Source organism: Mesoplodon mirus, assembly GCF_964341445.2.
Source record: "Mesoplodon mirus genome assembly, chromosome: 1".
Taxonomy (NCBI): domain Eukaryota; kingdom Metazoa; phylum Chordata; class Mammalia; order Artiodactyla; family Ziphiidae; genus Mesoplodon; species Mesoplodon mirus.
Genome location: NC_138976.1, coordinates 2,377,758 through 2,405,406, shown reverse-complemented (window position 1 = coordinate 2,405,406; position 27,649 = coordinate 2,377,758). Strand labels below are relative to the sequence as shown.

General features: G+C 58.7%; 1 protein-coding gene across 2 annotated transcripts in view; it reads left to right on the top strand.

Moving 5' to 3' along the window:
• Positions 1–27,649, top strand: part of SARDH (sarcosine dehydrogenase) — a 63,296-nt gene that overhangs the window by 16,981 nt on the left and 18,666 nt on the right. For both annotated transcript variants that reach the window (XM_082612217.1, XM_082612216.1), the window contains exons 10-18: positions 2,135–2,221; positions 2,540–2,630; positions 6,712–6,853; positions 9,316–9,399; positions 11,564–11,677; positions 16,920–17,058; positions 18,576–18,689; positions 23,098–23,245; positions 26,872–26,965. In XM_082612217.1, the coding sequence (XP_082468343.1) occupies positions 2,135–2,221; positions 2,540–2,630; positions 6,712–6,853; positions 9,316–9,399; positions 11,564–11,677; positions 16,920–17,058; positions 18,576–18,689; positions 23,098–23,245; positions 26,872–26,965 (1,013 nt within the window). The remainder of the gene's footprint in view (positions 1–2,134; positions 2,222–2,539; positions 2,631–6,711; positions 6,854–9,315; positions 9,400–11,563; positions 11,678–16,919; positions 17,059–18,575; positions 18,690–23,097; positions 23,246–26,871; positions 26,966–27,649) is intronic.

Here is a 27,649-nt window from a genome sequence, read left to right as displayed (position 1 = left end):
GGGGGAGGTCCCGACACTCAGCCTGCGGACTGCTGGGGAGTCCAGCCCTCTTGGTTCCGGCACTCACGGTGTCTACACAGCCGCCAACCCCGACTGCTTTAATCTGTTCAGCTCATGAAAGGGCCTTTGGTGAGACGACAGCTTTCTGGGGAGAGGCAGCTGGGGTCCCCCGGCCAACCACAGGGTCTTGGGGCACAGGATGCGGGGTGAGGGCCGAGGGCTCACTGCCCCGGCAGCTTCCCGGGGCTGCGTGGGGCTGGCAGTGAGAAACCCAGGCCCGAAGCAATCCCAGGGGCACAGGGAGCATTCTCTCTTTAATTGGACTGGGGGTCATGGCCCCCAGGAAGCCCTACTGGGAGGGAGATGCATGTGGAGTCTGGTTTCCCGGCCGCGAGGGAGGCTCCGTGGGGACATCAGCACTTTTCCTCACCAGGGAGGACAGGCCGGTCAATGGCCCTCGGCCTCCAGAGCAGAGCAGGGAAGTCCCAGGCCCCCTTGACTCCGGGGAAGCTGGGGGCGGGGAGACCTCTCGCTCCAAGGTCGGGAGGTCAGAGCCAAGGTGGGGGCCCCTGTCCCGTGCATCCTGCATCCTCTCAAGTCATTTGTTTAACATCCAGGCGACCTTGACCCCCAAACTTCCCTCCTGCTGGCTTGCTGTAAGGCTGTTCAGAACGTTGTGCAAACATTTACGACACTCCCGAAGTGCTCACCGGGTCACCCCCGAGCATAACTGCAGCCTCCCCATCACCGTCCTGGGAGCCGCCCGCCGCCCCCCCGCTTGCCCCTTGCAGCCCGACCTCCACACAGTCCCCAGGGAAGCCCCTGACGCCTCCTCACAGGGCTCTCGCCCCTCCTGACGCCTCCCCCGGAGGCTCACCAGTGTCACCGTGGCCTCCGAGGACTCACCCTAGGCCCTGCCCTCCTCTCCGCTCTGCTGCTTCCACCCTCCTCTGTGGCTGTTCGGAAGGCTCCCCAGCTTCCCAGGGCTGGTGGCCTCCTTCAGCTCAGCTGCTGAAGATCGGAGACCGGGGTCGGCGGTCACCAGCAGGGAGAAAGACGACGCTTGTGACCAGGGCACACAGCGGCTGAGAGCCCGGCTGGGAGCCAGGCAGCCCTGACCGGCGGCCCCAGTTCCTTGCTGCGCATCCTCCTCTGTGACCCGGGGTTACGATGGCGCCAGGGGGGTGGTTAGGAGCAGCCAGCCCTCCGGTCACTGCAGACCCAGTATCCCACTGTGTTTTCTTCCCAGGCTTTCTCTTTTCCCTTTATTTACCCGTTTGCACTCTCCCAGTCGGCTCCCCGAGGGGTGGGGCTTGTCTTGTTCGGAGCCACCTCCCATGGCCGAGTTCTGGGCACAAACAGGTAGGCTGCAACTATTTGCAGGCCGACTAACTCACAGCCCTGTGAAGTAAATACCTGATCCTGATTTTACAGATGAGGAAATCAAGGTTCCTCTGAGCCAAGGTCACACAGCTGGGAAGGGGTAAAGCAGGGTTTGAACCCAGGACTGTGGCTGCAAAGTCCAGCTCTTTATCATTATGCCCGAGGGTCCCTCTCCCTCCAATCTTGGCCTCTGCTCTTGGCACGTGGGCAGCAGACAGAAGCAAGAGACTCGGTCTCCTCTCCCAAATAACTTATGATCCTTCATTCACTCAGTGAACATTTATCCAGCACCTACTGTTTGCTGGGCCCTGTGCTAGGCCTCAAGACACCGCACACAGTGAGCAAAGCCCAGCCCCTGCCCTCAAGGTACTCGTGGTCCAGTGGGCAAGAGTGCCCTGCAGTGACACAGCAGGAAGATGGTACGGTGACCGGGAGCCACGTGCAGTGATGGGGGCTCAGGGAGCGGCCCCTCACCAGCAGGAGAATGGTGATAGTCACGAGACACACCAGGACCGCCCCCCACCAAAGGCAGAACCCAGTTCAGGTCGTAAATGCTGAGGAACTCAGGGGAATGTGGCAGGAGCAATCAGGGAGGCTTCCTGGAGGAAGCAGCATTGAGCTGGGTCTTGATAGGGAGGGTCTGGATGAAGCAGGCACCTACACACCCCTGCCTCAATTACTGCCCTCTTGGGAGACACCACCCAGGAGCATGTGGCCGGGAGGGAGCTTCAGGCCTACCCCTCCCTTTCAGAGTCATTCACACCGGACCACAAGCCCCTGATGGGGGAGGCACCCGAGCTCCGTGGGTTCTTCCTGGGCTGCGGCTTCAACAGTGCAGGTAAGCGTGGGCAGCAGTGCGTCCCCGACTCCCTGGCATCCCTGTGAGTGAAGACAGCCAACTGGGCCTCTCCTTCAGTTCTCAGAGCCCCACCCCCTGGATTGGGGCGCTGGGCCTGGGAGCACTGCAGCCCTGACAGGGGTGGAGATGGGACAAGCCTGCCGGGAGAGGGTGAGGTCCCGTTAGGAGGTGTGTGGCACCCCAGGTGTGAGATCCAGGGCTTAGGGGCTGATGCTGCCCATAGAGGTGGGAGGGGCACGGAACTGAGGTGCAGGGCCCTGGGGGTGGATTGCAGACCTGCGGCTGTGCTCCTGCCAGGAATGATGCTGGGAGGTGGCTGTGGGCAGGAGCTGGCCCATTGGATCATCCACGGGCGCCCGGAGAAGGACATGTATAGCTATGACATCAGGCAAGTGCCCGCTGGGACCCGTGGGCAGGAGGTGGCTGCCCTAGGATGGGGTGGGGTGGGGTAAATATCCAGGGCTATTTAGAAAGGAGCCTTCCCTGAAATCCAGAGGGCTTCTTGGAAGAGGTGCCAGTAAGGGAAGAAAGGGAAGAAGCCTGCCAGCGGGGGCGGTGCTGCAGGGTGCCTGGGTTTGGCAGATCCACGGCCCTCTACAGTTGCCAGGACCTCTCGTCCCAGTGTCCTGCCTGATCCGCCTGACAGCTCTGGGATCAGCAGTGGGATCATATCATCCCACTTTGCAGATGGGGAGACTGAGGCCCGGGGAGCAGGAGGGACTGCACAGGCTGCCCAGGAAATGGGGCTGAATTGGTGGTTATTGTTAGGACATGTGCGTATCTGGGAGACAGGCAGCCCTGAGCGAGATGTCAGCTGCATCCATCCTTCACTCACAGGGTGTCTGGAATCAGTCAGACCCTGTGCCGAGCACTTTCCTCTCTGTAAGCTGGGGTGTGATGTATATGCTGTAAATGTCGCTGGGAGCAGTGAGCGTGTTTGTGTAGGTAAAACGCTCGGCATCAGGTCTGCACACGGAAACACTAAACAAAGCTGAGCAGAGCCCAGGGGGCACTGATGTCAGAGTTGGGAGGCGTCCTGGTTGCCCACTGACCTCTATGAGTCGGGACAGGGATGCAGGTGCCCCCAGGCAGGGTCTGGAGGGTGGCAATCGGTGGGGCTGGGGTCTGGCCCCCAGGTGGCAGTTCTGCACCCCGAGCTCTGCAGGTGGCAGTCAAGGCAGCGGCTTGGAGGGGCCTCTGTGGGTGTTCGGCCCGCTCCGCTGTGACTGGGGAGATCCCAGCTGCCCGGCAGGGCTGGAGGTGGTGCGGGTTCAGCTCAGCGCACCCCAGCTCCTTTGCTCACCTCGTGCCTGCCTGGCACGCTGGGGACCTTGTATCCACTGGGGGGGATGCCTGGCCCCCACAGAGACAGACAGACATACCCTGAGATCCCCCCCCACTGCCGCCCCCTCCATGGCGCCTGGCACAGCGTGGTCCGCTCTGGCGCCACCTTGGAGTCTGTCTGGGTCTGTGCCCACGTGCTCTCCCAAGAGAGGAATGTTCCAGAAATGATAAAGCTGCACGGGGCCTCAGGGATGGGCCAGTCCAAGCCCCTCCTGCTACAAACAGCAAAACAGAGGCGCCGTCGCAAGAGGCATCTTGTCTGAAGTCACCCCATGTGCGAGCCAGAGTGGGCAGGGACCCAGCTCCAGCCCTGCAGGGCTGTCTGCCATCCGGCTTCCCTCGGGGGGTGAGGCCTCAGCACTGGAATCGGACGGACCAGGGCGCATCACCGGCCTCGCCGAGTGGCCTCTTACCTCCGGGGCTGGTGGAGGCCCCTGGCATGGGTCTGAGCCTCGCTCCTCAGCCCCCTCTTCTCACAAGCTGTGACATTAGAGGGAGCGTCTTGTGGGCGGGTTTGTGGGTGGAAGGCAGAGCTCCTGCCTCTGCCCTGGGCTGGCTGGGGTCTTGCGTCACAGGTTGGAAGGCAGAGGGCCCAGGGAGGGAGCCCCTGAGTCTGGGGCCTAGTGGGTAGGGGTCGGGGCTGTGATCTGGGCCACCCGCCTTTCTGGCCCGGGCAATGCACCCAGGAGATGACTGGCTCATGGCATCGGGCCTGAGCGGTCACTGACGTGGGGCGTCCGTGTTCACCCAACACCCGCCCCCCTCCCCATCCCCACTCACATACTGGATGGCTGCCACCACCGGACTAGCTGTGGCACCGGCACCCGGGGCCTCTCAGCACTGATGGGATGTTCTGCTTCCCTGGCCTGAGCGGGGCATGGAGACCCAGACCCCACAAGAGAGGTGGAGCCAGGAAATGAGCGCACTGCGTCAGGGAGTCGCCAAAAAACCCGGACGAGGGAGCGCCAGCCTTGTCCCCCTGCTTAGACACTCGGAAGGTCGGAGCAGAACTCTGACCCATGTCACCTCCTTGTCTTACACGCGGAGGACGGGCTCGGGGAGAGAGGTGCCTGAGGAGGTGATCGGGGCCCAGGGCCGGGTCCAGGGCGTGTCTGGACCCTGGCCTGCATGTGAGGCTCCCGGGGCTGGCCTGGCACCAGGTGCCCTCCAGGCCACAGCAGCTGCCTCACGGATGGTGGCGGTGGCACCCCCTTTGGACACCCAAACAGGTTCTCAGCTGTCCCGGCCCCCCACCAATTAGCCAGTTCTTCCTCCTCTCTGACCTTGGTTTCCCCATCTGTGAAATAGGAACAATGATCCACCCTCTCAGTGGAGTGCATTTGAGGCTCATGGTAGGGATGCGTCACCTCCCCCAGGGCCTGGCATAGGTGGGGCCCAGAGCACGGGCCGTTGTTTTTAAAGAAAGCTCTTGGGGTCCTGGCAACCAGGGAAGAAGTCGCTCTTTGTTATGTCAGGAGGGTGGCTGGATGCCGGACCCCGGCTGCAGGCCCCTCTGCCCGCTTGTATGCAGGTGGAAAACGGCAGCTGGGTCCTTGTGGGCCACGGGGAGTGGTCCTTCCGCTGCTCACCCCTGTCGTGCTTGGGCTGCGCTGAGTGCGCCCGCCCCTGACACCCACAGGTGTGCATAGGGGCGAGCAGAGGGGCTGGTGGGGGCCTGTCTAGAGGGGCGGGGTGTGTCTGTGCAGGGGTCACCCAGCCCTGCCTCAGGCCCATCCCCCTCCCTGGTCCCTGCCACCCAGGGGGCCTGAGAGGACAACTGAGGCTCCACCTCCCCCCCTTGAGAGCCCCCCAGGAGCCCCACTCTCAGCGAGGCTGGGTGGGTGACCACGTCCCATCCCAGGAGCCACTGGGCCCCTGGTGCCAAGTGGGGTGAGTCTCCTGGCCTCCTCCCGCCCCAGCTCAGCCCCTCGCCAGCCTGCTCCCGCAGCCCCACGTGCTGCCGCTGGGACCCCTCCATGGCCCCCCTTCTTTCTGGAAGCTCCTGGCTCAGTGCAGCAGGTTCCTGTCACGTGGAATGAGCCAAACCAGGAGCCCCACACCTGAGGCCGCTCTGAGGACTGCACGAGGGGTTCTTGCGGGTGGCCCTCAGCCCTGGGCCTGCCCTGGAAAAGGGCTCCTTACACGACAGCAATCACTACAGATAATATCTGTCATGATAATTCCCACATCTGCAGCACCAGCCCCTGCCCAGATCAGAGCACCACGCCGACTAGCCCTGACGAGGCTCAGGCCAGGCCCCTGAGGACAGCAGCACTGATGGGGACACAGCCGGGGGGAGGTGGGCCCCAGAGGACACGTGAGGTGCCAACAGGTGGAGAGTGAAGGCGTGGGCGGGCGGGGGCCGCACTGAGCTGGGCGCCTGGGGGGGGCTGTTCCTGGGGGGGCGCTGCAGGGCGCAGCGTGTAACGCAGCCCAGCACCTCTGGCCAGTCTGGGGACCAGACGGAAGGGCTGCTGGTTGGCCCTGGCTGTTCTCCCTTCGCGAAGGCTGGGGGAGGGGCCTCTCAGCTCAGCAGGAAATCGTGTGGGACCCACGGGCGGAGTTGGACACCACCATGGGTGGGGTGGCTGCACCTGATGTCCCCCCAGCTGCCAGGGGACAAACGTGCAGGGATCGCGACCACACCATCCCTGGGAGCGGGACCCCCAACACAGCTGGGACTTCTCCCGCTCCTCCACGCCTCTTGGGGGTCTGACCTGAGAGGCCGTCACCTTCACCCCTTGACTCCACTGAGGGGCACCAAGGGGAAAGGGGCGCTCCATCACATCTGCTGACCCTGACCTCCGAAGATCCCTCACGTTAGCTTCCACGAGATCATCGGGGCCTGTCCGGCCCGGGGCCCAGGCCGGGGGCAAGGAGCCCGGCTCACCCCACGCACGTCCCCAGCCTGAGGCCCTGAGCCTGTGGTGTCCACTCCCTGCGCCCGACAGCTATGGGGGGTTGCAGACGAGGAGGCTGAGCTCCCCAAGATTTGCGGGCTGCCCGAGGCCCCTCGGTGGGAGAATGGAGAGCCAGGAGCCCCCCTGATGCCTGAGCCACAGGGAGGACCCCCGTGGAGGGGACGAGGTCCCCGAGGCAGTGACAGGCCCCTCCACCCACGACAGGCGCTTCCACCACTCACTCACGGACCACGGCCGCTGGATTCGAGAGCGCAGCCACGAGTCCTACTCCAGGAACTACGCAGTCGTCTTCCCCCACGACGAGCCCCTGGCTGGACGCAACATGAGGACAGACCCCCTGCACGAGGTGCCACACCCCGCCCGCCCCCCCCCACAGCGCCTGATCTGTGCCAGCTGCCGGCGCTCTCAGGGAGGCCCAGATGTGCGGTGACAGAGTGCATGCAGTGTCCCCCAGCTGCAGGGCAGGTGTTGGCCCCTTCGCTCCCGGGCACTTACCTAGGGAATGTGCTTGGAGCACAGTGGGGGGTCGTGAGGGCCAGCTGCACCGGCAGGTGTGTGCAGTCGCCCATCAGGAGGGCGGGGCCAGGCAGTGGCGTGCTAAGAAGACGTGCTCCTGCCTGTGGGGCCTGCTTGGGATGTCTTTCCTCCCTGGCAAGCTTCTACTTACATGATGAAACCCACCGTCAGGTGCCCTTTCCTGGGGCCTGCCCCTGGGCACTCTCCCAGGTCGCTGACAACCCAGGTGCCTTCCCTGTGCTCCCATTACCACCCCCCCAACCCCAAGTCCATCTCCATCCCCCCTTCCTTGCTCCCATCTTGGGCTGCATGCTTCACTTACCTGTCTACGAGGACCCTGGCAACGGGGGCTGGGCCCCAGTCACTCTGAGCGCAGAGCCTGACTCTGGGTAGGTGCTCAGGGAATGTTTGTTGACTGGATGGCTGGGGCGGGAGGCAGGTGGGCAGGGCGCAGTGAGCAGGTAGTATTTAAGCAGAAGAAGGAGCCTCCTTCGTCTGGGGCTCCAGCGCCCGGGCCCTAGAGGGAGCTGGTGCCCACGGCACCTCCCCAGGACAGAGACATCCTTGGATCCCGGGCTGCCCTGTCCTCCAGCCTGGCCTAGAGGGCCAGCTGGGAATCTGGGGCCCCACGTGGGCTTGGGTTCCCCCAGCCTGTCCCCGGGGCCTGCACCGTCCCCGCAGCTCAGCAGCCTCCCAAGGAGCGCAGGGCTCGCTCGATGACTCTCGGGTGGAAGATGGGCTCAGACACGTTGCTCACATGTGCACAGCTCTGCCCGGAGGGGGCTTGGCGGGTGCAGCAGCCCTGCCCCCGGGGAGGAATCTGCATTCACCCACGCCTCCACTTCCTCATCAGCACCCTCCTGGTGACACTTCCCAGCCATTGACGGCTGACGTGTGTTTTGTTAAATAGAAGAGCCTGCTCTCCATTTTCCCTCCCGGGAAGGGTGAAGCGTCTCTGCTGGAGGTGTCTCCACGCTCATTGGAGGGGAGGGGCTTTGTGTCCTTGGTTGCCACCCCCTTGGACGTCCCGGGAAGACGCATCTGGGGTCACCAGTTGGCAGGTGACCAGGAGCGCCCACCCCCTCGAGGTGGTGGCCCACGGGGACAGGGAGACGCAGGCCGTCTTGGCCTCTGGTGCCCATCGGTCCTGGCACTTGAATGCCCGGCCAGACTCAGCTTCCGAAGCCCACTCCTCCTGGGCGCTGGTCTGGGTTGGCCCCAGGCACAGGCCCCTTCCAAACCTTAGAGCGGAGATTATTTTTTCCCCCAGGCTAAATTTATTTTCAAAGAAATCTGCCACCATATTACTTTATTGTGTCTGCTCTAATTTTTTTTTGTGTGTTTGTGGTACTCGGGCCTCTCACTGCTGCGGCCTCTCCCGTTGCGGAGCACAGGCTCCGGACGCGCAGGCTCAGCGGCCATGGCTCACGGGCCCAGCCGCTCCGCAGCACGTGGGATCTTCCCGGACCAGGACACGAACCCGTGTCCCCTGCATCGGCAGGTTGACTCTCAACCACTGCGCCACCAGGGAAGCCCTGTTCTTCCTTTTTAAGGCTGAATAACATCCCATCGTGTGGATGGACCCCACTGGTCATCCATTCGTCAGTTGATGGGCATCTGGGCTGTCCCCACCTCTGGGTGGTTGTGAACGCATGTGTGCACAGGCTTGTTTGCGTCCCTGGTGTCATTTCTCCTGGGTGTACACTTAGCTGTGGCATCGCTGGGTCCTTGGGTGTCCCAGACTGCTCTGGCTGCCATAACAGACACCACAGGCTGGGGGGCTCAAATTCGTCTCTCACAGTTCTGGAGGCGGGGCGGTCAGGGTCAAGGTGCCCACTGACCGGTTCCTGGTGAGGGCCCTCTTCGTTCCTGGCTTCGGGCGGCCACCATCCCGCTGTGTCTGCTCCTGGCAGAGGGACAGCCCTGGGGGCTCCTCCTCCTAATAAGGCTTCGGACCCCACCCTGAGGGCCTCCTTTCACCCTCATTCCTTGCTCACAGGCCCCGTCTCCAAACACAGCCACACTGGGGGTTAGGGCTTCAGCACAGGAATTTGGGGGTGCAATTCGGTCCCTAAGGGAAGGTAATTCTACAGACGGGGGATTCTTGAGGCAGGCAGTGTGGGTGCTGGGAGGGCCGCAGAGTTGGAGTCAGAGCCTGGGCTTGGGTCCTGGTTCCGAGTGCCGGGACCTCTTTGCCCGCCGCCCGCTGCGGTACTGGGTGGCGGATTCTCCTCTCCCTGCCCTGCTTTGTGCGTCCGGCCAGGCCTGAGCCTCTTCTCCCTCCACAACCAGGAACTCCTCGCACAAGGCTGCGTGTTCCAGGAGCGGCACGGCTGGGAGAGGCCGGGATGGTTCAGTCCCCACGGCGCGGCTCCGGTGAGTGGCCCCCCGGCTCCCAGCAGCCATGCCCCCGGCCTGGCCTGCGCGTGGCCCCTGCCCACCGTCCCCACCACGTCCTCCCCAGCGGAGGTGGCTGTGTGTCTCCCTGTCCTTAGTGCTGTGGGGCGGGTGAGTCACCTGGCCTTCGGAGAAGCCGAGCCCCGGCCGGTCCGCCTGAGGTCGTGGGATGTCCCCACAGGCATCCCTCACCACCCACGGTGCCCGGCCTTCCACGGCCCACATGGGCCAGGGGCCAGGAGAGCTGGTGTTCCACAGAGGGGAGGCTGCACACAAGACTCCCCAGGTTTACGGGAGAAATTAGAGTATCTTCTCGTCATTTTGTTCATATATTTTTGGCACCTGCATCTGTGAATGCTAGTAGGAGGATTTAGCACAAAATTATGCATTCTGTGTGTGAGCTTGTAAGTTGGTATTTCACGGCATCCTGGCCTCTGGGTGCCCTCCTGGGGGCTGCCCAGCCCCCACCCAGTGCCTCTCAGGGACCCGGGTCCTCAGAGAAAAGAGTCAAAACCGTCCTGCTTGTGAGACCCTCGGCCTGCGGTCTCTGGAGCAGGTGATGTGATGCTGAGGGGATGCTTTAATACAACCAGGGGGGATAGTATTTGATCCAGATTTGTACAAACTAAAACCCTTTTCCCGTTGCTATGTTTCACCAGTCCCCTTCCAGTGCCACCCATCTCCCATCTCCATAGCAGCTATGTGCCAAGGCAAGGTCCAGGGTGTGTCAGGTGAGGTGGGTGGAGGCCAGGGCTCCTGATGGCTTCTGCCTCTGCTTCTCTGGGGTCAGCAGAGAGGAGGGGCCTAGGTAGACCCCTCCTTGAGCAGGTCTCTGCAGAGCCCACTGCAGCCTGCCTGGTCTGCCCTGGAAGCCCCTCTCCCCCAGAATCCGTGGGCAAGGCGATGAGACCAGAGCAGGAATCGGCGACATACCCCTGGTCCCGAGATGGGCAGGCTGTGCCATCCCCACCCGGGAGCCATCCTGGGAGTCCAGGGCACTGGGTGACGAGACGTCCCCAAGTCCCTGACCCCTGGCCAGGCTACGGTGGGCTGGGATGTTCCTGCAGGGGACTCGGGCCAAGGGGAGCCACTTGGCGGGCCAGGGAGATGACTTCCTACAGAGATTCCTGTAAAGGCCCCTCCCTGGACGCCAGAGGTTGAGCTGGAGTTGGGTGGCGTAGGGGGTGTGCTTGGGGGAGCAAAGAGGCCTGACTCAGTCAGAATCTCACACTCTGCTCTCACCAGTGACAAGAGACTGGGCAGGGCTGGCCGTGCTGGTAGGCGGGAATTGGCGGGCTTGTTCACACCTTTCCAGGAGTGGCCACAGAGTTAGGACGGAGGGGTGGGGGAGGAGGAGGGGCTCCATCCGCAGGAACAGGACCAGGCGCGGGGTGTTGGGTCCTGGGCCTCTCTGAGAGCGGCTGACCGAGTGCAGGAGAAGCCAAGGCAAGTGGTAGCTGAGGGGCCAGCCTCTGGGGCCCACCACCTGGGCTCACGCCAGGCGCTCAGGACTCTCCTGTGACCTGAGGCAAGTTTCAGTCTTTCGGCGCCTCGGTTTCCTCATCTGTAGAGAGGATCTCCCTTCCCGGAAGCGCGAGGCCCTTTGCGCAGGGCTTGGCCCCGAGCAGGACCTAGTCCCAGATCACCATGGCAACAGCATCTGGAGTCACTGCTGCAGCCACCCCAGCCCCGACTCCCCCTCCCTCTCCTTCTGCAAGCTGATCCCTGGGCCTTATCCCAGCGCCTTGGTGTCCAGTCGGAAGCCCTGGCGTGTTCCCCAAGGTCCCAGTCAACCCGCCTCTGTTTCCCGCTCAGCCCCGTCCCTCGCCGTCCCTCCCTACCCGAGCACACCCCACTCCTTCTCCACCCTCCGGGGCCCCAGCGCTCCCCACCGCCATGGACAGTGTGGTGTCACCTGTTCAATGTGGAGGGCATGCCCGAGCCCCGCCTCCACCCCGGCCCGGTCCACAGTGCGCTGCCCCTCGAGAGCGGGGCTCGGAGAGGGCAGGACCAGCTCTGCCCTGTGGACCTTTGTGTCCGCAGGACCCGGCTCAGGGCTGGCCAGGCCGCGGGCACCGGGCCACGCTGTGCGTAGTGGGGGGAGGAGGGGGCGGGACCGGTGACGAGCCCTCTTCTGCCCCAGGTGCTCCCTTACGACTACTACGGGGCCTACAGCCAGCGGGCGCACGAGGACTACGTCTACCGCAGGCTGCTGCATCACGAGTACACCTTCGACTTCCCGCCCCACCACGACGTGGTAGGACGCCCCATCCCTGATGGGATGGAAAGGCGGGTGTCCCCACGGGCTGGCCCTCTCTGCCGGCCATCCCCACCCCCGTTTTTGGCCGACTCAGTTTCGTGGAGGAATCGGTGATGTTCTCCTCCGCCCTCCCCTCACCCCGACTGTACCAAGACTTTGCCAGCAGTGAGGCCTGCTCAAGGAGCGGGGCTGGAGCCAGGCCTGGGTCTGGCTGTGTGGCCTCGGGCCGGAGCCTCACCTCTCTGAGCCTCTTGGAGCGGCTCCGATTCTCAGGGCGCTCCTGGCGGCTCCTGGCCCCTCCTTCCATTCCCGACTCCTCATTTCTGTTGGGGTTCCGGTGAGTCCATCTGAGTCTGCATCACACAGGGAAGTTCTCGCAGGCAGCTTCTGCAGAAAAGACTCTGCCAGCTTCCCCTCTGAGCTGCCCAGCTGTTTTGTTACCCAGCAGAACGTGCTGTGTCCCCGTGTATGTGGCCGACTGGGAAGGGAGCGAAGTCCCTTCAGTATCTGTGTTGGGGGGGGCGCCAAGGCCTCAGCCTGGGGGTCCCCAGGGACGGGTGGCCTTGGAAGCTCCCTGGGCGTGGGCCCCCTGCAGTCACGTGGGCCCCCTGCTTAGAAGCAAAGCTCTGCTGTTGCTGCCTGGAAACTCTCAATACATTTTGAACAGGCCCGCATTTTTACTGCGCACTGGTTCTGCGCCCGGTCCTGAAGGCGAGGAAGCACGCTTTCCTCCAAAGTTTGCTTCTGAAATGGAAGGGGAGGCATGTGCGTCTGAAAGCCCAGGAGTCCCTGGGGGCTGCCTCTCCGGGGAGCAAACGGGGGCCCGTCTGGCACCTCCGCACCGCGGCTTCCAAGGCTTGCGGGATGTTCAGGCCCTTGAGGATGTGGGTGCTGGGCGGGGATGCCAGCTTGGCTTCGTGGCTGCATCCCACCCACGCAAAGGCACCTCGACAGTCCCAAAGCATGAAACATGCACTTGTTCTCAGCCTTGGCAACTTCCCCAGCCTGGCTAGACGAGAGTCAGCCCAGGAAGCTGTTCTGGGGTTTGATCTGCAGCCCCAGCAGTATAAGCGAAGGTACCACATGGCTGATGGGTGAAGGGAGCTCCATAAAGAGTAGTGGTGTCTGGAGAGGGGTGAACGGCAGCCTCTGGGGCTCAGGAGCTGCGCAGACCCCATGGGGTGCCGTGTAATGACCAGCTGTCCCGGGGGGAAGCCTGCAGTTTCCCCTGTATAAATACCCTCACTGTCCGCTCCGTCCCACCCACCCACGGGGCATCACTGAACTCAGAGCCGGCAAAGATGCGCACAGTGGCTTCTCGGGGGCGGGGCACTACTAGACAGACCCAGGTGATGAACAGCTCATCATTTCCACCTGCGTAAGCTTGAGTGGCCCACGTACTGCCCCTGGGCCTCAGAGGGCACCCGGGTATGAGGTTGCTAATCACAGCTGCTCCTGGGCAGTGGTGTCTGTACCACACGGTGGGGAGGAGGTGGTGTGGGCCCCCCACACACCGTGAATGCTCCCTAAGTGGCAGCTTTGCTGTTATGATTTTTTTTTTTCCAGTAAGAGCAATGGGATTGGCACATCTGCTCAGCGATGGGGTGAGGGGTTTAGGGCAACGGTGGAGTGACATTGCAAGGGAAGACCAGGCAGAAAAAACAGTTGGATGGCAGAAAACCTTGAGAGTGGAGCCAAGCGTTTGTGTACCGTATGGAGGGAAATAATGAGAGATGTTGCCTTGTTTTTTGGGGTTTTTTTTTTGTTTTAAAAAAAGCAGCTTTATTGAGATATATTCACATACCATACCACCCAACCACTTTAAGTATACAATGCCTTTAGTATATTCAGAGGGTTCTACAACCATCACTGCAATCTAATTGTAGAACCTTTTTATCTCCCCCCAAGGAAACCCTATACCCATTACATCCCCACCTTCCAGCAGCCACTAATCTACTTGCTGTCTGTGTAGCTTTACCTCATCTGGACATTTCACATAATGGACTCGTACAATGGTGGTCTTTTGTGACTGGCTTCTTTCACTCAGCATAATGTTTTCAAGGACCATCCATGTTTTAGGAAGTCGTCAGTACTTCATTACTTCTTATTCTGAACAATATTCCATTACATGGATACACCCCTTTTTATTTATCCATTCATCTGTTGATGGACATTTGCATTGTTAGACTTTTGGGCTATTATGAATAACGCTGCTCTGAAAATGTGTGTGCAAGTTTTTAGACAGATGTTTTCATTTCTCATGGGTAAATATCTAGGAGTGGGATTGCCGGGCCACGTGGTAGCTCCACGTTTCATGTTTCGAAGATCTGCGAAGGCTTTTCCAAAGTGGCTGCACCATTTCACACCTCCGCCCGCGGCAGACGAGGTTCTCGTTTCTCCATCCTCGTGAGCACGTGCAGTTCTCTTTTTGACTCTAGCCATCCGGGTGGGTGTGAAGTGGTATCTCAAAGATCTGAGTTGCATTTCCCTAATGACTAATGGCTCTGAGCCTCTTTTCATGTGCATATTTAGCCATTTGTATATCTTCTTTGGAGAAATGTTTATCCAGATATTTTGCTCATTTTTAAATTGAGCTATTTGTCTTTTTATTGAGTTATAAGAATTCTCTGTACATTCTGGATACAAGTCCCTTATCAGATTTATGATTTGTAAACATTTTCTCCCCTTCTGTGGGTTGTCTTTTCACTTTTTTAATGATATCGTCGGCAGCACAAAAGTTCTTAATTTTGATGAAGTACAGCTTACGTAGTTTTTCTTTTGTCCCTTGCGTTTTTAGTGTCATATTTAAGAAGGCGTTTCCTAACCCAGGTCACAACAAGTTACTCTTCTGTTTTCTTCTCAGAATGGTATAGTTTTAGGTCTTGTACTTAGGTCTGTGGTTCATTCCGATGAAGCTTTGTGTGTGGCGTGAGGAAGGGGTCCAACTTTGTGCTTTTGCAGGCGGCTATTCAGGTGTTCCGGCACCATTTGTTGAAGATTATTCTTTTCCCGATCGAGTTGCCTTGGCATCCTTGTGAAAAATCAACTGACCATAAACGTCAGGGTTCATTTCTGGACTCTCAGTTCTGTTCCATTGATCTGTATTTCTATCCTTATGCTACACCACGCTGTCTTGAGTACATTAGCTTTGTAGTAAGTTTTGAAATCAGGAAGTGTGAATCCTCTAGCTTTGTTCTTCTTTTTCAAGATTGTTTTGAATAGTCTGGATGCCGTGCATTTCTGTATGAATTTTAGAATCAGTTTGTCAACTTCTGCCAAGAAGCCAGCCGAGATTTTGGTAGACTCTTGTCTAATCGGTAGATCGATTTGGGGGGTACAGTCATCTTAGCAATAGTGAGTCTTCATTTCGTAAACGTGCGAGGTCTTTCCATTTATTTAGGTCTTTAATTTCTTTCAAAGATATTTTCTAGTTTTTAAGTACAAGTTTGCACTTCTTTTGTTAAATTTATGTGTAAGCATTTAAAAATTCTTTTTGATGATGTAAATAGAATTATTTTCTTAATTTCATCAATTGTTCATGGCTAGCATATAGAAATACAAAAATTTTTTGTTTGTTGTATATTGACCCTATATCCTGCAACCTTCTTGAACTATTTTATTAGTTGTAATAGTTTTTCAGTGGGTTCCTTAGGATTTTCTGTATGTAAGATCACGTCATCTGCAAATAGAGATAGTTTTACTTCCCCTTTTCCAGTCTGGATGCCTTTTATTTTTTCTTGCCTAATTGCTCTGGCCTGGACCTCCAGTACAGTGTTGAGTAGAAGTAGCAGGGTGGACAGCCCTGTCTTGTTCCTGATCTTAGCGTGGGACATTTAGTCTCTCACCATTAAGTATGTCAGCTGTGGGATTTTGTTCATGCCCTTTATCAGGTTGAGGAATTTCCCTTTTAGCCCTAGTTTACTTGGAGTTTTTATCATGAACAAGTGTTGGATTTTGTCAAATACTTTTTCTGCATCTATTGCGATGATCATTTGGTTTTTGTTCTTTATCCCGTTAATATGGTACATTACGTCGATTGATTTTGGGGTGGTAAACCAGCCTCCCATTCCTGGGATAATCTCACTTGATCGTGGTGTGTAATCCTTTTCATATGTTGTTGGATTTAGCTTGCTAGTATTTTGTTGAGGTTTTTGTATCTGTATTCATGAAGGATATTGGTCTGTAGTTTTCTTATGAGGTCTTTGGTTTTGGCATCAGGGGTAATGCTGGCCTCTTGGAAAGAGTTTGTGAAGAACTGGTATTAATTCTTTTTTGAATGTTTGGTAACATACACTAGTGAAGCCATCTGGACCTGGGCTTTTCTTTGTGGGGAGTTTTAAATGACTAATTAAGTCTCTTTTTTATTATAGATGGATTCAGACTATTTCCCCTTCAGTCGGCTTCAGTAATTTGTGTCTTTCTAGGAATTTCCATTTCATGTCTAATTTGTTGGTGGACAGCTGCTCATAGTATTCCTTATAATTATTTGCCATAAATTGGTTAGTGATACCCCTCTTTCAATCCTGATTTCAGTACTTTGAGTCTTCTCTGTTTTTTCTTGGTCAGTCTAGTTAGTGATTTGCCAATTTTGTTATCTTTTCAAAGAAACAATTTTCAATTTTGCTGATCTTCTCTATTTTTCAAGATTTCATTTATTTCCTTTCTAATCTTTAGTATGTCTTTCCTTCTGCCTGCCTTGCCTTCTGCCTGCTTTGGGTTTAATTTGCTCTCCTTTTCTAGTTTCTCAAAGTGGAGAAGTTAGGTTACTGATTGGAGGGCATTAGCAGGTGTAGAACTTCCGTGAGCACAGCACTAGCTTCATCCCATCAGTCTGCATATGTTGTGTTTTCATGTTCATTCATCTCCAAGTGTTTTCTAATTCCCTTTTTCTTTGATCCGTTGGTTATCTAGGACTGTGTTGTCTAATTTCACTTATCTGTGAATTTCCCAATTTTTCTTCCACTACTGATTTCTAATTTGATTCCACTGTGGTCAAAGAACATGTTTTGTATGATTTTAACCCGTTTGAATTTATTGTCTTGTTTTATGGCTTCTGGTCTACCCTGGAGAGTGTCCCCTGTGCTTGAAAAGCATGGTCACCGTGTGTTCCTAGATGGAGGGGAGGAAGGCAGGAGGGGCTCTCGGAGCAGGAGGGCAGCCAAGGGCCCAATGCCCCTGGGTCTTGGGGAAGAGGCAGGTCCCAGAGCCCACACAGCACCCCACCTCTGGAACTTTTCAGATCAAGAAGGAGTGTCTGGCCTGCAGAGGGGCGGCTGCTGTGTTTGACATGTCCTACTTCGGGAAGTTCTACCTGGTGGGCCTGGACGCGAGGAAGGCCGCCGACTGGCTCTTCTCGGCCGATGTCAGCCGGCCCCCAGGTACGGAGCCCAGGTGGGCCACGCTTTCCCACTTCAGTGCAGCCCCGGGCACTGAGACGAGACAGCGAGCTGACCCTGTCCTCTCTGGGCTCATCTGGCTCATGGCTCCGCCCCTGGGCCTGGCCCTGGGTCCCCGTGTCCAGACCCCTCTGCCCTCCTGGCCGAACCCCGGCCCCAGGCCCCCTCCACCTTCCTCCCTCCCTCTACCCTCTGTCTCCTCCTCCCCGCCCCCGCCCCCACCCCCACTTTTACTTTGTTCCAGACAGGAGTCCAGGCAGCAAGTCCTCAGAACAGTCTCCTGGGGCTGGGGAACCTGTCCACTTCCCCCCTAGGAATGCTCTCCCCAAACAGGGTTTCTAGAATTAAACAAAAACACAGGGTGTTCGGTTACATTTGAATTCTAAATAAAGAATGAATAATTTCTTAGTATAAGTATGTCCCATGCAATATTTGGGATATTCCCCTCCTTTTTTATCACGCAATCCTCTACCATCTTGCCCACCCATCCACCCAACCCCAAACTCACCCGGCCCCATCGGTATTAGTTTCCTAGAGCTGCTGTAACAAAGTACCACAAACTAGGTGGCTTTAAACAACCTAAGTGTGCTGTCTTACAAGTCTGGGGCTGGAAGTTCAAACTCAGGGCCGTGATCCCAAGAACGTAGAATCCCCCCTTGCCCCTCCTGGCTTCTGGCCGTGGCCACCATCCATGGCTTTCAACCACGTTGCTCCAATCTCTGCCTCTGAGTCACACGGCAGCCTTCTCCCTGCGTTTTCTTCTTCTTTTAAGGACACCAGTCATGTTGGATTAGGGCCCACTCTGATGACCTCTGATCATCCTAGCATGATCCCATCTGCAAAGACCCTATTTCCAAATAAGGTCCATTTACAGGGACTGGGGGGTTAGGACTTCAACGTACCATTCTGGGGGACACAGTTCAACCCATTCCACCACTTATCCGGCCAGCCCACCTGCCCACCCCCTCACATGTACCTGCTACTCACCTCCCCTTAATTCCCCGCGTCCCATTCATCGTGCCAACACGCTTCTACCCACCCACCCATCCCCTCCTTCCATCCATCCTTTCCCCCCACCCTCTCCCCACCTCCGCATTCTCTCATCCATCCATCCATCAACTTCCTTTTGCATATTCATTTATTCATCAGACATTCAAGGAGCTTCTGCTATGCCAGGCATGGTGCTAGGAGCACCCAATGAATGAGATATAAATCCTGCCCTTAAAGACGTCCCAGCATGGGGGTGGGGTGGGTGGGAGGGATGGATTCGAGGCATTTCTAGAAGAAAGAAGCCTCCCTCCTGACCCTTCCTCCTCTGGGCATGGCAGTGCTGGATGACCTGCCCATCCCTCTCTGGGTCATTCAGTCGTGGTGGCATCACTGAGATGAGGGGCCTTTCAAGGTTGCCCCCCTAGGGCATCCGGCCAAGGGTTACCCTGAGCTGAGGGGCCACCCTGCTAAGTGGCTCCCACATTCTGGGGTCTTCGTCCTGTCCGCAGGCTCCACGGTGTACACCTGCATGCTGAACCACCGCGGGGGCACCGAGAGCGACCTGACCATCAGCCGCCTTGCTCCCAGTCCCCAGACCTCCCCACTGGCCCCTGCCTTTGAAGGTAAGAGATGCCTCGAGGATCCAGCAGTGCCCTGAACGCAGCCCCGCTCGGTGAGGTGGCTGCCGACGCAGGATGCACTGGGAAGGGCTGCCGAGGCTGCTCTGGAATCACACATGTGCCCGCCGCGGTCAGGGCCTGGGAGATCAGAGGTCTCGCTTCAGGCTGAATGCAGCCTTTGTTCAGGCAGCGGTTCTGGGCTTCCAGTGCTCAGTGATTATGCCTTTGAACCTGCCCGTCCCGCGGGGTTTCGGAGTGGCCACAGCGTGCGCATGCTCAGCTCACCTGCCCGGAAGAGAGTGAGCTGAGGATAAGGCCATGCCTCCCTCATGGAGAAGGTAGCTCCTTTCTGACACCAGCATCTATGCTGAATTGGCTTTCTCGGTTCCCATGTAACTCTCAGTCTCAGACTGGGGCAGGTCCTTAGAAAATATCCAGCTCTGTGCCCAAGCTGACACCCACACTGCCCTCTGCAGGCCCTCTGCTTCTGCTTGCATGCCTCTTGTGACGGGGAGCTCATTACTCGTATTCCTTGTTTGCACAGGTCTGACTATGCTGAGCCAGATCTGCCCCCATCAGTTCAACTCCCCGACCCACCCCTTGGTTCACATGGGAGCAGTCGAATCTCTAGTGCTGCAGCCTGTCTCTGTCAGGGAAGAATAGCAATGGCTAAGCTTCACAGAGTGTGGGAAGCATCCCCTTTCTCCAAGAAGGGGCCCCCTCGCCACCTCTGGGACACTGGATTTGCAGGGGAGAAAGGATTCAAGTGTGGTGCTCTCCATGCGGCTGCACTGTACCGTCAGGGGAAGGGTCACTGTCAGCCCGTTCAGGAAACCTGGTGGCCCCAGCTCCGGGCCTGGCTCAGTGCTGCTGGTCATTCAGTTGCGTGGGACTCAGTCACGGGGGAGGGGGGCGAGGTCCGGCCTGGGCACTGGGAGAGGGAGGTTCAGGAAAAGCCCGATAGAACCCTGGGTGGGATTGCGAGGGGGTGGGAAAGAGCGAGGATTATGGGAGGCCATGGGAAGCAGGTGAGCCAGGATGAGGAAGGTTTCCTGGAGGAGGTGATGTCTGGCCTGAGCCTCGAAGGATGGGTAGGAGCCACCTGCTAGAAAGGTGTGGAGGAGAGAATGCAGGAGGTGCCTGTGAGGAGCTGGGCGGAGAGGGGCGTTTTGACAAGGGCCGCTGGGAACTTTGTTTGGCCTTCACCCCCCAGGAGAGGGGAGGCCCGGTCCAGCCACAGCTGCCATCCTTAGACAGCAAGTCTAGCTGGGGAGACAAAACAGAGGGACCCCAGTGAGTGTGCAGGTCCCTGAAATCCTGGCTCTGCCACTGCCTGGCTCGGGGCCCAGCTCTCTGAGCCTCAGTCTCCCCATCTGTGAAGTGGAGACAAATGACCCACCTCCTTGAGCTGCTGCAGGGAGTTGAGAGCGAGAGTCTGGAGGTGCCAGGAGGGCTGGGGAGCAGCCTCCCTGAGCTTGTTTCCCCACCTGGAAACTAGTCCCCATCACGAGGGGGAGTTGTCACCAGGGCTCTGTAAGCTGAGCCAAGGCCCAAGGGGCAGCTTCTTGTGCCCTTCCCGATGATTCTGGTGGATTCCTGGCCCTGGAGGAGCACTCGCCTGCCGGGGAGGGAAGAGCAGGCTCTGAGAGGAGGGGAAGGGGAGGTGCTAATGGACCCCAGAGATGTTTCTCCTGGACTCTGGGGGCGTCTGCCTCAAGTTAAACAGCCGCCTGGTGGGGAGGTTTGCATTTGGTGGGTTCTTGACCTGCCAGGGCGTGCGCAGATGACAAGGAAGTCACAGTGGTCTGTGGAGCATGCTAAAGGTCCCGGCTTCACCTCTAAGCACAGAAAACCATCATACGGACTTTGTATTTTCAGCCTTAAAAAAGCGGTACTGTTCCTGCTATGAACATGCATGTCCATTCAGCACGCATGTTTATACCTGTTAGGTCAGATCACCATTAAGACAAGAGGATGTGCGTTTCACATGTGATCAAGGTTGTGTATAAGGCAGCTGTCCACCTTAAATGTGATTTTCAACAGTATTTTATATCACAAAAGGAGTACATACCTGTAGGAAACATTTGGACAATTCTGAAAAGTACAAAATAAAGTGCACAGCTCCCGGCCCGAGCCAGAGCCCTGGATGGAGCCTGCCCTCTGACCGCCCTCCCTGCCATGTCCGCCTTGTGGGCTGGACCTGGACCTGGGCTGACCGCTGGCCTCAGGACCTGGCACTTCGGGATGTTTTTCATGAGAGACAGCCGCCCAGAGGAGGCCAGGCCCAGCAGCTGCCGTCTGTCTGGAACCAGGTGGCTTCAGTTAACGCTCTTGTCCCCCAGGGAGGGGCCTCGGCAGGGCTGTAGCATGCTCCGGGCGCTGGGGCAGAGGATGCTGCTAGAGACTCGATCCTCAGAGGTGTTCTCAATCCAGCGTCCCAAGAGCCCCCAGCCCAGGTAGCAGGGGATCCTTTGGGGATCAGCTTGTTTGTCTGGCCTTTGAGTTGGGTCTGGATGGACAGCCAGGACTGAGGGCGCAGACGGGCACACAGAACGTGGGGGGACGAGGTCAGGGACGTTCCAGAGGTCACCTGGACGGGGCGGGAGGACGACCAGGGCTCTGGCTGGGGTCTCCACTTGGGGGGCTGATGGCAAAGCCAGGGGTTCTTCTGCTCTTCCCCCGGCTGCTGCTGGTGGAACCCCGGCTTGGAAGGGGCGAAGGGTTCCCCGCTTCACGCCTCCAGGTGTGGTGGCCTGGCCGGTCCCAGCTCCAGGACCTTCCATCAGAGCCTAGCCAGCGAGTGCTTCTGGGGAGGGAGCAGGGCCCCAGGCCCCCCCACCCCGTCCCCTGTCCCCGTCCGGGCTCTGCTACGAGCTTCACGCTCCCCTGCCGGAGAAGCAAAGTGGGGCGTGTCTCTTTTTCAATTATAGTAGGTGCCCGCACCTATGATCACGACATGCTGTTCCACTGCTGTGGAAGCCTCGGGGAGCGGGGGCCAGTGTGCGGAAGGGCGTCCAGGCAGGATTCTCCAGACTCCGGAGCCTCCCCGAGAGCTGCTGCCCGCCTCCCACGGACAACGCCAGCTCTGCCCAGAGTGGGCTGGGGGCTGGTGCCAGGCCGGCCCCCAGCGGGGCCCAGAGTGAATGGCGCTGAAAGCTGAGAGAAGCAGCCCTTGGGCAGGACCGGAGCCCCGGGGAGGGAGACGAGTGTCCCAGGGCGTAACCATCCCGGTTCCTGGTTCCTGAGCCCCAAACTGGGCTCCTGGTGTCGCCATAGCTCCTTCAATTCCCCCAGCAGCCTTGTGAGGGGGGTTCTGGCCTCATTCCCATTGTAGAGATGCAGAAACTGAGGCTGGAAGTCAGGGATTGACTGGGTACCCTCAGTCTGAGATGGGGGGAGCCCTGCTGGAAGGAAGGAAGGAAGGGAGGGAACGGGATGGGGAGAAAGGCGCATAGAAAATGGAGAGGAACGAAGCCCCTTCCAGGCCTGCCATCTCCACCAGGTCATAGCGGGAGTCGTCAGTGAGAGCCTGCCCGCCCAGGGCACACACAGTGGCTGAATCTCACAGCATCCCAGTGGATGAGGTGCGTTCACCCCAAATTGCAGATGACATTTCGGAGGCCCAGGCAGGCTGCGTGAGGGGTCCAGGGCCACACGGCTGCCTGAGGTCACAGCCCCCCGGGGCAGTGGCTCTCCCGGGGCACTGGGCCAAGGTGAGCTCCCCTCCACTCAGCAGTACCCAGGTGGCAGTGTGGCCCAGTGGATGCTCCACAGGCCGTGGACTCAGAGCTGGACAGAGGCCAATCTTCTCACACCGTGTGACCACTCTGAACCTCAGTCTCCTTTTCTGAAACCCGAGGGTGGTGACGAGTGTCAGTCTCCTCGAAGGATCAACGGTGTATTGCCTGTAAAGCCCCGGCTCAGCACCAGCCCCCATAAGGCCACAGCAGGGATCCTAGAGACCGGGGGGCCATGGGAATATGAAGAGAGACGGGAGCTGGTGAGGACGTTGAGGCTCAGAGAAGGAAAGAGACTTGTCCAAGCTCACCCAGCACTGGTGGCTGAGGTGGGACTCACAGTCTCCCCACGGCGTGAGGGCGTTGGGAGCTCTTACGCTTTCTTGGATCACAAACCCTTTGAGAAGTGGGAGAAAGCCTCAGATTCTCCCAGAAAATGCTCCCTTGGCACGTGCAGCCCTCAGGGGGTCCCGCACCCAGCCCCTCCTCCCCACATTCCGTCCTACGGGTGATGAGAACCCAGGGTCCCTCGGGAGTGTCCCCATCGCTTGGGCCTTTGTCGTTCCCTTTCAAGGAAAGAGCGTTTGTTTTCTCCACGGAGGCCTTGGGCCACGCCCTCTGCCCCGCCTCCTCCATCCCGCAGTCCTGCGCTGAGTCCTGTGCTTCTCCTCCAGGGGACGGCTACTACCTGGCCGTGGGCGGGGCCGTGGCCCAGCACAACTGGTCCCACATCACCACGGTGCTGCAGGATGGGAGGTTCCGGTGCCAGCTTGTCGACAGCTCCGAGGACCTGGGCCTGCTCAGCGTTCAGGGCCCAGCCAGGTGAGGAGAGGACGGGGAGCCAGGCACCTGGGTGCACCTGGGACCTGGGCCCTCGGCCCTCTATCTGGGGCCCGGGGCAGAGCCACTTACTGCTTCAGAATGGGACATTGTGGTCAGTAAGCTCAGCGTGCCAGCGACCTCAGAGAGGCCACACCAGAAAGATGCTTTTCGAAGCACTAGAATACAGAAAAGTCCTTAATAAAAGACTCAGACTGAACCTTACTGTGAATCAGGATGTGAGGATTCAGTGGTCACGGAAGGGCCAACGAGGGTGTCTCTGGACAGCTGATACAGACTAAGAATCCTGTACGCCATCTCTAAGTGGGCAGAGCCAGACTGGGGTTCCACGTGCTACCTGGGCTCAGAATATAATGCTCTACACCAAGAGGTCGCCTGCTTCTCCCTACACACCTCCAATGCCTAGGTCTACAGACGATCATTCACTCCTTAATTCATTCTATGAGCGTTTACTGAGCTGTGTTCCCACCCGTGAGGAATCAGCTCCTGGAAAGCCCTCGGATTCTAGCTTGTGCTTGGAGCCACGGGACGGTCTTAGGCAAAGGGGCACCTGAGCAGCTGTGCACGTTGGAAAGGTCCCTCTGGCTGCGCTTCGGAGAGGGGACTGGGGGATGGGGGATAAGAGGGGAAGCACAGAGTGTTAACATCGACCAATCAGGTGCCTGGGATGTGCCAACATCTCCTCCAATCCTGATCGTAGCCCTTTGAGGTGGTTAGAAGTATTTTTATTCTTATTGGTGAAGAAGAGAGGACGGTGCACCTCCAGCCAGGTTATCCCAAAGCTGATGCTTAGATGAAGCACGGCCGTGTCCACGGGACATCCCTGTCAGCCCAGGGTCATGCCAGAATCCCCAGCCAGTGCACTCAGACCCCGCCACAGGGTCCATTTTCCCTGGTTCTTTGGAGCTGACCAAGCCTGCAGCACCCCAGCTGGGTCCTGGACTGGCAGACCTCCCCTCCCGGGCGGAGTTGTAGCTGGCCCTTGCGTGTGCACCATCTCGCACAGAGACACACGGCAGACACATGGTACGTGCTCTCTGAATCACGGCTGGTTGTGTACCTTAACCATCAAGTGTTGGACTTCAGGCTTCTCATGAAAACCAATATTTATTAGGGGGCCCTTGGAGGGGACACTGCGGGAAATGAGGGGTCAAGGCTTGGAGCTCTCTGAAGGGACAGTGTTTCAGGCAGAGGAGGCAGCAGGTGCAAAGGCCCTGTGGCAGGAGGAAAAGCAGTGAGGCCAGGGCCACAGGAGACGTGCTCAGAGGGCAGTGGAGGCAAGAGCCTACAGGTGCAGAGGCTGCTCCTCCAGGAGAGGGAACTGAGCAGAAGAAAGGCTTTAACGGGGTCTCTGATTCTGGGCCAGGGAGTAGGAGGCCGGCAGATGTGAGGAGCCTCAGGGGCCAGGTGAAGCAGGGATTCTGAGCAGGGAGTGATGAGCCATGTCCAGGTGGTCAACGGGTCCAGTGTTGGGGGTTCCTCTCCCCAGGTGAGCCTGACCTCCGCATCTCTGGGCTGAATGGGGGTGGGCGTCCTGGCCTTCTGAGCTCAAGGCCATCCTCGGAAGCCTCACAGCTTCATTGCCGCTGCGACCTTGGACAGGGAGTGGGCTATTTTTGGTTTGGTGGTGGGGGTGAGTGGGCAGGGGAGGGAGGGTGTACCAGACAGACAGATCAAGGTGTGGCCCCGGGAAGACAGGCCAGCCTCTTCCAGCCTCATTAGAAGCTGCTCAAGGAGGGTGGCAAGTGACGGCTGCCAGGGCAGGAAGACAAGCTCTCCTCCTGCTGGTAACTTCTTAACTTTCTCCCCCAGATTGTCCTCGCCCTTTCAAAAATAACCCAAAGTTTCTTGCTTGAATAATAATGTTACCAGCACCACTGATAAGGGCTAAACTTTCTGAGTTGTTATGTGGAAAGCATTCGGCGCGGCACCTGGACCATGGGAGATGCTGTATGACCTGCCGACCGATAGAACTTTCTGGAAACATTCCGTAATTGGTGGTCCAGTACAGTAGCCACTAAGCTGTATGTGGCCATTGAGGCCTTGAAATGTGGCAGTGAGACAGAATTTTTTACCTTAATTAACTTAAGCTCAAGAGGCCACACGTGACTAGGGGAGACCCGGCGGGGGACAGTGATCGCCATTGTAGTTGTTAATGCCACGGTGCTTGGCTTGTGCTTTCTGGCGGCTGCCCCCCTCACAAGGGCCCCGTGAGGTGGCATCGCTGTCTTCATGGAGTGGACGAGGGGACCGAGGCGAGGTTGGGGTGGGAGTGAGTGAAGGAAGCAGGACCTGAACCTGGTCTCTGACTGGAGCCGGTGCCCTCCAGTGCTACCTGCTGCCCCTTGGCAGAGGGACAGCCTCCTGCACCCCGGCCCGTGCTTGGCAGACCTGCCTGCCCAGCTTGCTGCCCAAGCTGGGGTACCCCTGGCACTGCTAAGGCCACGCTGGCCCCGGGTGGCAGCTCCAGCCTCCTTCCTCCTTCCCCTGCTGGGAAGACCAGGGAGCAGCCCTGGCCCCGTCCACCCAGGGCCGCAGAGAGGACGGGCTTCTTAAGGACTGGGTGTGGCTTCTCCGGGGCTGGCAGCACGTGGGCGCCGGGCTGTTACATAAGGATCTTGACACACTGCAGCACGCTGGGCACCTTGGGCAGGCGTGGGCGGGCAGCTCCCGGCACCATGGGGCTGGGGATTGGCGTCAGAAGCGTTTCTGGGCGCTGGCTGGGACCCCTGCGAGGCAGGAATGGTGGGGCTGTCTCCTGCCAATGGCGAGCTGGCCCTGCAGTGCAAAGCCAGCCCATTTCCAATCAGCCCTATTTACCAGTTGCCCTCTCTGTGCCAGGCATAGGGGCCCTATTGGCACGGAGCTCCTGGTTCAGTGGGGGCAAGTATCAATACAACCAGTGTGAGAGGTACCCTGGCAGGAGACATATCAGGGCTGTGAGCTCAGACCGGGGGCAGTGTGGGGTGGGGGGGGCAGGAACCTGACCCAGACTCAGGGAATCAGGGAGGGCTTCTTGTAGGAGGTGACAGATGCACCCAGACCTGAAGGATAACAAAAGTTTAAACTGGGGCCAGGGCACCCGGTGGAAACATGCAGGGGAGCAAGAGTCAACTAAGTCCTGGAGGGAGGCAAGGGGCACGGCGCCCAGGAACTGAAGGTTTCCATGGACACCGAGAGGTCTCAGGTAACCCATCCAGCCTGAGAGCCAGACTGCCGGGCCGGCAGGGCAGGAGAGGTGAGGAGGGCGGGCCCTGCCCTCGGGGGCCTGTGGCATGAGGGGCGTTAGCTGGTTAGATAACTGCCCCAGGCCTTGGTTCCCCCATCTGAGAAAGGAGAGCTTGTGAGCACTCATCTCTGAGTCCTGTCTCTGCCCAGGGCTTGGCTGTTCCTGTCACTGTTCCTGAGGAAGGTGCCTTTCTCATCTGACTGGATTTGGGGTGTGTTTTATTAATAGCATGTTTGTTGGCGGTCTGCTCTGTGAGGACAGGGCCTCGTCCCCCTCACTGCTGTGTCCCCAGTGCCTCTCCAGCCCGGGCCACGCACCCAGCGGGGCTGGGCAGGTGTTTGTTGACCGACTGACTGACCACCCTTGTTCTCGCTCACAGCCGGGCCATTCTCCAGGACGTGCTCGATGCAGACCTGAGCAATGAGGCCTTCCCGCTCTTCACTCACAAGCTGGTGAGAGCCGCCGGGCACCTGGTAGGTACCACCCGGCCGCTGTCCCCTGGGCTGTAGGGGGCAGCAGCTGCAAGGGGACAAACCCGGGGCTTGGGAGTCGTGTGCCCTTGGGCACGTCTGTGGACCTCCCTGGACCCTGGTTCCCTACTGTGAAGTGGGGGCCACATGTCCTGCCCACAGGCTGTTAGGGCCTCAGACGAGGAACGGGGGTCAAAGTCGGGTATCACCCGTGCCCCACCCAGTGTCTGGTGCACGCTGAGGGGCGCAGTCCCAAGCTTCTGCTGCCCCCAGGGTCCCCTCCTCAGAGGCAAGGGCATGCCCTCCCAGATCAGGGCATTTCCTGCACCTCCTTGGAGATGACAGCGCTGGGGCCAGCCAAGCAATTACGCTGCTCCAGAGGTCTGCATGTCCTGAGGAGGCGGCTGGTCCTCTGGAGTGTTCCCCCTTCCCAGCCCCCTGCATTGCGGGAGGGGGGAGGGGCTGCTCGGGGTGCACCGCCAGGCCCCGGGGAGCACCCCCTGCCCATCCCCCAGCTCCAGAAGGTCGGGTGTCAGGACCGGAAGCTTCTGAGACCATGGACAGTATCAGGGCTGCAGCGGGCTCAATGTCCTCAGAGACCCTGGGGCCGGGGTCCCGGTTCCAGCTCTGGTCAGGCCCTACTCCTGGGCCGTGGTGTCCTTTTTGGAAAATGAGCATCATGATCTC